Source organism: Zalophus californianus, chromosome 1 (assembly GCF_009762305.2).
Source record: "Zalophus californianus isolate mZalCal1 chromosome 1, mZalCal1.pri.v2, whole genome shotgun sequence".
Taxonomy (NCBI): domain Eukaryota; kingdom Metazoa; phylum Chordata; class Mammalia; order Carnivora; family Otariidae; genus Zalophus; species Zalophus californianus.
In genome coordinates, this window is record NC_045595.1 from 8,647,188 (window position 1) to 8,656,209 (window position 9,022).

General features: G+C 43.3%; 1 protein-coding gene across 1 annotated transcript; it reads left to right on the forward strand.

The window, feature by feature from the left end:
* The first annotated feature begins 4,951 nt into the window (after positions 1-4,951).
* On the forward strand, positions 4,952-5,590 carry LOC113918274 (high mobility group protein B1-like). Its single transcript, XM_035723755.1, is given in 2 exon segments — positions 4,952-5,207; positions 5,209-5,590. Coding segments are annotated over 2 exon segments (594 nt in total). The 5' UTR covers positions 4,952-4,980; the 3' UTR covers positions 5,576-5,590.
* Positions 5,591-9,022: the final 3,432 nt, after the last annotated feature.

The window sequence follows — 9,022 nt, forward strand, 5'->3', positions numbered from 1 at the left end:
GAAAGGGGGCACCTGGGTGGCACTTCAGTTAAGCAACTGACTTTTGGTTTTAGCTCAGGTCCTGATGTCAGAGTCACGAGATCGAGCCCCATGTGGGGCTCTGCGCTCAACACAGAGTTTGCTTAAGACTCTCCCTCTCCCTCTGCCCCCCCAATTAATAAATAAATAAAATCTTTAAACAAAGAAAAAGAAAAGAAAGAGCAAGGAAAGGAGCCTGGCCTAGGTTCTTTCTTGAAGTTCAGGGGTTGTCTAGAGTGAGAGTTTGGGCACAAGGGCAGAGGCTTCCCAGGATTGAATCTCTTCCCGGTGCCAAAGCAGTGAGCAGGCAGGCTTTCTTGTTACCTTGTTCAGATGCAGGGCACAAGGAGAAGGAGGAATGAGGCTTTTAAAGCTGTCAGCCAACAAACATTAAAAAATAGAGACCTCTGGTTTGTCATCTGGCATGTAAGGAACTTAGAAGTGACATTTCTATCCTCACTGGAAAAAAAGCTAACAAACTTAAAATCAGGGCGCCTGGGTAGCTCAGTCGTTAAGCGGCTGCCTTCGGCTCGGGTCATGATCCCAGGGTCCTGGGATCGAGCCCCACATCGGGCTCCCTGCTCCACAGGAAGCCTGCTTCTTCCTCTCCCACTCCCCCTGCTTGTGTTCCTGCTCTTGTTATCTCTCTCTGTGAAATAAATAAAATCTTAAAAAAAAAAAAAAGCAACTTAAAATCAACACCACAGAACTATGAAAGCATTAATCACAGGGCAAACTGCTGTCTCCAGAATTAGAAAGAGAGACAGAAATATAGCCGTTTTGACATATGCCCATATCATTCTCTTTAACAGGGCCTGTCCTTAATATAATCTGCTTTTCAAGAGCCTGACTGGGATTTTACCAGAACCTACCTGACACAGCAGGGGTGAGGAGGTGGGGGGATGAAACAGCCAACCTGAGTTCCCTTTAGCTTTCCTACCTGACCTAAGTTGAGGAGAGGGGGCATTTAGAAATATATGTGAGGTTGAGAGGTTTTTGTTCTTTTCTCTAACTCCTGAGAGCAAATACATGGTGTGTTCCCCAAACACCAGTTCTCCAACACTCCAACTCTAAGGGTAAGGGTGGCCTAAAATTCTATTTCTTTTTTTTTTTTAAGATTTTATTTATTTGTCAGAGATAGAGAGAGAAAGCACAAGCAGAGGGAGTGGCAGGTAGAGGGAGAAGCAGGCTCCCTGCTGAGCAGGGAGCCGGATGCGGGGCTTGATCCCAGCACCCTGGGATCATGACCTGAGCTGAAGGCAGATGCTTAACCAACCAATGCCACCCAGGCATCCCAACAATTCTATTTAATTCTAACACAAAATACAGTTAACATCATATTCCACAGTTTAAGGGCTCAGTCTCACAAAACTGCCCCCACATTGGATGTCAGCCACAAATGGGGGAGAGGTGGCTGGCTACACACATTTCTGCATGGCCAACTACAAATTCAAAGGTTCCCTGGATTGTGTTTGTTAATTTGACAGAAACACTTTAGGACTAATAAAATGCTATTATTATTGATTTATCATAAAGGATACAAGTCAGAAACAGCCAAATGGAAGGGGCATACAGGGCAAAGTACATGGCAGAGGTAGGGAACCTCCATGCCTTCTCCAGATAAAACACACTTCCAGCACATTGGTGTCAGAATTCCCCTGAATCCTGAGGTTTAGGGGGTTTTATGGAGTTTCCTTACATAGGCATGAATGACTAAATCATTGGCAGTTGGCAAATAACTCCATCTCCAACTCCTTCCTCCCCGCTCCCCAGAGGTTGGGGGCTGGGCTGAAAGTTCTAAGCCTCCAATCCAAGTCTGGTCTTCCTGGTGACTAACTCCCATCCTGAAGCTATCTAGGGGTCAGCAAACGATTACCTCATTAGAACATAAGATGCTTCTGTCACCCTTATCACTCAGAAAGTCCAAGGGCTTTAGGAAGTCTTGGCTGAGAACCATGGACAAAGACCAAATATCTTTCCTATTATAACAAAGAAGGTCGCAGTCCAAGGACACATGCTCATTAAAATACTAAGACCAGATCATAGGATACAGAACACTTCCTCTCTACCCACAACATTCCACTACATCAGGAAGACTCCTGTTTGGAATAAACCAAAAGAACTATACATTTCAGAACTTGTCTAAGAAGCCTCCATAAACCCTAAAGACAACATGGGTGACAAAAGCAAGGATACCTGAGAATATTTTAGCCTCTGACAGCCGCGACAGATCGTAAACACAGCCTAAACCCTACTCAGATAAACATGAACCCTCACACTAAAGGCCTATTTACCTCAGTTCCTTTTTCACAGTCCATCACATCCAGCATTCAACAAAAAGTTAAAAGGCATACTGATTTAAAAAATACATTTTCAGGAAATAGAACAAGCAAAAGAACTTGATTCAGATGTAGCAATATGTTACAATTATCAGACCATAAATGTAAAGTAACCATGATTAATATGCTTGTGATCTATGGAAATAGTGGATAAAATGCAAGAATATATGAGTAATGTAAGAAGAGATAGAAACTCTAAGAATCAAAAGGAAAACACAAGAAATAAAAAAAACTAAAAGAACAGAACATAAATGAATTCCTTTGGGGAGCTCTTCAATACAGTGGAAATGTATGAGGAATCAGTAAGCTAAAGAATGTGTCAATAGGGTCCTTGAAGCTGAAATAAAAAGAATAAAGAACAGAAATCCAAGAACTTTGGGATAATTACAGAAGATATACACATAATGAGAATACATGAAGAAGGAGCAAATAAGGCAATAATGGATGAGATTTTCCCCAAATTAATAATAGACACCGAACTACAGATCTAGGAAGCTCGGAGATCAAAAAACAAAAACAAACAAAAAAACCACCTAAAAATGTGCACCTTGAAATACATTTTCAAACTTGAAAAAAAAAAAAAAACAGAAAATCTTGAAAGAAGCTAGAGGGGAGAAAACCTTAATTACAGAGAAACAAAGATAAGAATTAAGTTGCACTTATTTTCAGAAGCTATGTAAACAGGAAGAGAGTTCGGTGAAATAAAACGTTGAAAGAGAGGGACACCTGGGTGGCTTAGTCGGTTAAGCATCTGCCTTTGGCTCAGGTCCTGATCACAGGGTCCTGGGATCAAGTCCCCGAGGCGGGAATCCCTGCTCAGCGGGGAGCCTGCTTCTCCCTCTCCTTCTGCCTGCTGCTCCCCCTGCTTGTGCTATCTCTCTGTGTCAAATCTTTTTTTAAAAAACAAAATAAAATAAAAAATCTTAAAAAAATAATTGAAGGAGAAATAGATGAATCCACTCATAGCTGGAGACTTTAACACCCTCCATCAGTAATTAAGAGTTCCAGCAAGAAGAAAATCAGGACAAACATAGGTGAATTAAATAGCACCATCAAACAAGGGGATATAATTGAAATCCATGCAACACTTCATTCAAACACAGCAGAATATACATTCTTCTCAAGTTCACATGAAACTCACCAAAATAGACCATATTCTGGGACATAAAACACAGCTTAAAAAATTTAAAGAAAAAAATCATACAAAATATGCTTGCAAACACAATAGTATTAATCTAGAAATCCATAATAGGAAGATAGTTGGAAAACCCCCAAATACTCTGAGATTAAACAACACAGTTCTAAATTACGTCTGGGTCAATAAAAGAGTGATGTTACAAAGAAGGTGGAATAAGACTTTTCTACTAAAATCTCCTCCCAGTGTACCAGTTTGGACAACCACCCAAGGAAGAGAATAGCTTTTGGGAAGTCCAGAGGAGAATTTCCAGCACACGACTGGAGCAAATAAACTGAGTAGGCAGACTGCAGATAGTAAGAACAGTTTCACTTCACCTGCATCACCCCTCCCTCAAAGCAGCACACCTCATTGTCAAGACCCCCTCAGTTTGGCCTGGGATTCCTTCCATAGGGAAAGAAAGAGCAAAGTGACTGAGCACTGGCTTCCCCAGTGGTATCGGACACTGCACAAGGGACCCATTGCTTTCTTCTCTGAGAATACGTAGGAGAGGGGCACCTGGGTTGCTCAGTCGGTTAAGCGTCTGCCTTCAGCTCAGGTCATGATCCCAGGGTCCTGGGATCCAGCCCTGCATCAGACTCCCTGCTCAGCAGGGAGTCTGCTTCTCACTCTTCCTCTGCTTGTGTGCACTGTCTCTGTCAAATAAATAAAAATATTTTAAAAAACATGTAGAGCATCAGGATGGATAAGCGACTGGAAGGCTGATACTGACAAATCCGTAGGACTCTTACCATCCAGGACCCGGAAATTTTCAAAAGGGCTGCAGACCCTGCTGTCTGCTAAAGACACCATCAAGGGCACCTGGGTGGCTCAGTCATTGGGTGTTTGCCTTTGGCTCGGGTCATGGTCCCAGGGTCCTGGGATCGAGCCCGACGTCGGGTTCCCCGCTCTGCGGGAAGCCTGCTTCTCCCTCTCCCACTCCCCCTGCTTGTGTTCCCTCTCTTCCTGTGTCTCTCTCTGTCAAATAAATAAAATCTTAAAAAAATAATAAAATTAAAATTAAAAAAAATAAAAACACCATCAAGAGGCTCACATACCAGCTGCTGGGGACATTTCCAGCAGGCTTATGGGTGTGCCTGATGCTCCACATGCCTCAACCCCCACGCTGTATCTAGCTCCCTGCATACCCTGAGATGATGAGCATAAGCAGATGTCTTCCAAGCATGTACATCCAGCCAGTCTGACTTGGTGGAATTGGGAGAAGACACAGACACTTGAGTATTTCAGGGGACGACCTTAGGGAAAACAGATGAGAAGCTCTCAGCCCGCATCTTGGCTTTGAAAGAGCAAGAGAAGGCATATAGCCTTAAGAATTTCCCCCAAGACAGCCATTGCAGTATACTGAGCTCCACAGAGACAGCACCGGGGCAAGTGAGAGCCAGATGGACACTGAGCGACTCTGTGCCTCGCTGAGGAAAATAATTAAACATGGGCAAAGGAGATCCTAAGAAGCCGAGAGGCAAAATGTCATCATATGCATTCTTTGTGCAAACTTGCCGAGAGGAGCACAAGAAGAAGCACCCAGATGCTTCAGTCAACTTCTCAGAGTTTTCTAAGAAGTGCTCAGAAAGGTGGAAGACCATGCCTGCCAAAGAGAAAGGAAAATTTGAAGACATGGCAAAGGCAGACAAGGCCCGTTATGAAAGAGAAATGAATTTATATCCCCCCTAAAGGGGAAACAAAAAAGAAGTTTAAGGATCCCAGTGCACCCAAGAGGCCTCCTTTGGCCTTTTTCTTGTTTTGTTCTGAGTATCGCCCAAAAATCAAAGGAGAACATCCCCGCCTATCTATTGGTGATGTTGCAAAGAAACTGGGGGAGATGTGGAATAGCACTGCTGCAGATGACAAGCAGCCTTATGAAAAGAAGGCTGCTAAGCTGAAGGAAAAATATGAAAAGGATATTGCTGCATACCGAGCTAAAGGAAAGCCTGGTGCGGCAAAAAAGGGAGTTGTCAAGGCTGAAAAGAGCAAGAAAAAGGAAGAGGCGGAAGATGAAGAAGATGAAGATGATGATGATGAATAAGCTGGTTCTAGCACAGTTTTTTTGTTTTTTTTTTTTTTTTTGGTCTATAAAGCATTAACCCCCCTGTACACAACTCACTCCTTTTAAAGAAAAAAATTGAAATGTAAGGCTGTGCAAGATTTGTTTTTAAACTGTACAGTGTCTTTTTTTGTATAGTTAACACACTACCAAATGTGTCTTTAGATAGTCCTGTCCTGGTGGTATTTTCAATAGCCACTAACCTTGCCTGGTCCAGTATGGGGGTTGGAAATTGGCATGGAAATTTAAAGCAGGTTCTTCTTGGTACACAGCACAAATTAGTGATATATGGGGATGGTAGCTTTTCACCTTCAGTTGTCTCTGATGCAGGTCTACAAAATAATTGCTCTGTTAACTGAATACTACTCTGTAATTGCAAGCTGTTTTGTTGACATTCTGAATGCTTCTAAGTAAATACAATTTTTTTATTAAAAAAAGAAGAAGAATTTCGCCCAAAGAGGCAAAAGAGGCATGATATGGGTGTACCCCTAGAAAAGGTTTGAGACAGCCTCAGAATATCTAGTTGGGCTAACTGGTGAAGGTGTTCCTCTCCCAAAGTCAGTCAGTAAATACTGTGAGTGCTGACCGTTTCTTCAAATGCAAAGACAGCAACAGAAAACTTCCAGAAACACAAAACAACAAAGAAAAATGATACCACAAAGGAACACAATTTTTCAGTGACCAATCCCACAGAAATGGGTATCTATAAATTCTCAGACACAAAGCTCATAATAATTGTTTTAAGGAAGATCAATAAGCTTCACAAGAGCACAGATAGTCAACTCAGTGAAATCAGGAAAATAATACAAGAGAAAAATGATTTCAACAGATAAAAATCATAAAGAACGAAACAGAAATTCTGGAGTGGAAGAATACAATGACTGAAATAAAATATGCCATAGATAACTTTGAGAGCTAACTTGGTCAAGCAGAGGAAAGAATCTGTGAGACTCTGGACAGACCATTTGAAATTACCCAGTTAGAGGAATAAAAAGAAAAAGAATGAAAAGGAATGAAGAGAGCTTATAAGACTGATGGGACACCATCAAGAGAAATCTCATATGCAATATGGAAGTCCTGGAAGGACAAGAGGGGTGGGTAGAAAGCTTATTTAAAGAAAGAATGGCTGGGGGCGCCCAGGTGGCTCAGTTGGTTATGCGACTGCCTTCGGCTCAGGTCATGATCCCGGAGTCCCAGGATTGAGACCTGCATTGGGCTCCCTGCTCAGCAGGGAGTCTGCTTCTCCCTCTGACCCTTCCCCCTCTTGTGCTTTCTCTCTGTCTCTCAAATAAATAAATAAAATCTTAAAAAAAAAAAAAAGAAAGAAAGAAAGAATGGCTGGGATCCCAATCAAGATGGTGGAGTAGGAGGATCCTGAGTTCACCTCCTCCATAAACATGCCAAGGCTGCAACTACATAGAGAGCAAGTGTATACTGTCTGAGAACAGCCTGAAGACTAGCCAAGCAGCACTTCCACAGTTAAAGCTATAAAGAAAAAGCCACATCAACACAGGAAGAAGTGGGGCACCTGGGTGGCTCCATTGTTAAGCATCTGCCTTCGGCTCAGGTCGTGATCCCAGGGTTCTGGGATCGAGCCCCACATCGGGCTCCCTGCTCTCAGCGGGAAGCCTGCTTCTCCCTCTCCCATGCCCCGTGCTTGGGTTCCCTCTCTTGCTCTGTCTCTGTCAAATAAATAAATAAATAATCTTAAAAAAAAATAGGTAGAAGGGGCTGAGATGCAGTCCCCCTGCTGTGGGGGACCCACAAATGGGAAAATTATCGCAGGCACAAATGTCCACCTTGAGGAGGAAAGGATTCAAGCCCCACAGCCAGCACCCTTGGTTCTGGGAATGGGCACTAGGAATATGAGCCTCCATAATGTAAGGCTTTGAAAATCAGTGGGGCTTAACTCCAGGAGAGCTGGTGGGCTATAGGAAACTGAGACTCTGCTCTTAAAGGACCAGTGCACAAACTCACTCAGAGACCCAGCACAGACGCAGCAGTTTGAAAAGCACCTGGGCCATATGTAAAAGAGACTTACTGACTAATTTTAGGGACTGTGCCAAAGGGGCAGGAATCTGTAGGAAGTTCCCCAAGGAAGGAGGCACTGCTGGGAACCAATTTTCTTGTGCTCCTTCAGACTAGCTGACCAATGCTAGCAGGTGCCAGTTCTGACACTCTCTACCTACCTTGCTAGCACTGTTCACCTCACCCTGGTGTTCCCCTGCAGACCCACCCTGCTGAACTTGCCCACCCCGGCAGGTGCCATGCCACCCTGACACATCTTAGTCAGGACCAAAGCCCCCCAAAAGCAGCTACTGCACCATCACATCCAGGAGGTGGCCTTGGCCAGCACACCTATCATAGCCCCTGCCCCCATCCCCACCACCACACATAGCACGCAGCCCTGGCCAGGACTGGTGCCCCTCCGAACACCTGTACTGGTGAGTGCAGGAGGCCCTGCACACCATTGTGCCCACAACAATCACAGCGGGGCCCTCACATAAGCATGCCTGCAGCAGTCATGGCCCATCCACAAGAGGAGAGCATAGGCAGCCCACATAGGTAAAACCACTGGAGTGCCTGGTTCTGCTGACTAGGGGAACTGTACTTCTGGGCCCCAAAAGTTGCTTTCTACATGAGACTACTCCTTCAATACTGATCTACCTAAAATACAGAAACAAACACAGAGAACCAGGCAAAATGAGGAGACAGAAGAATAAGTTCTAAATGAAAGAACAAGACAAAACCTCAGGAAAAGAAATAAATGAAATGGAGATAATCTACCTGATAAAGAGTTCAAAGTAATGGTCGTATGTTCACCAAACTCAGGAGAAGAATGGGTGAACACAGTGAAATCTTCAACAAAGAGAAAAGATTAAAAATGAACGAATCAGAACTGAAGAATACAAATAAGAAATGAAAAATACACTAGAGGGAATTGACAGCAGATTAAAGGATGCAAAAAAAAAAAAAACGAGATCAGCAATGTGGAAGACAAGGTAGTGAAAATCATCCGAACTGAAGAGCAAAAAAGGAAAAAGAACAATAGAAATGAAGATAGTTTGAGGGACCTCTGAGACAACATCAATGTTGAATGCTGACATTCACATTATAGGGGTCCCAGAAGGAGAAGAGAGGGAAAGGGACAGAAAACGTATTTGAAGAAATAATGGCGGAAAACGTCCCTATCCTGGGGAAGAAAACATAGACATTCAGGTCTAGGAAGCACAGAAAGCCCTAAGCAAGATGAACCCAATGAAGTCCACACAAAGACACATATTAGTATGTCAAAAATAAAAGAGAAAGAAAATCTTAAAGGCAACAAGAGATACACAACTAGTTACATATAAGGGAACACCCATAAGACCATAAGCTGATTTTTCAGCAGAAACTTAGCAGGCCAGAAGGGAGATCAAGCCCCGCATG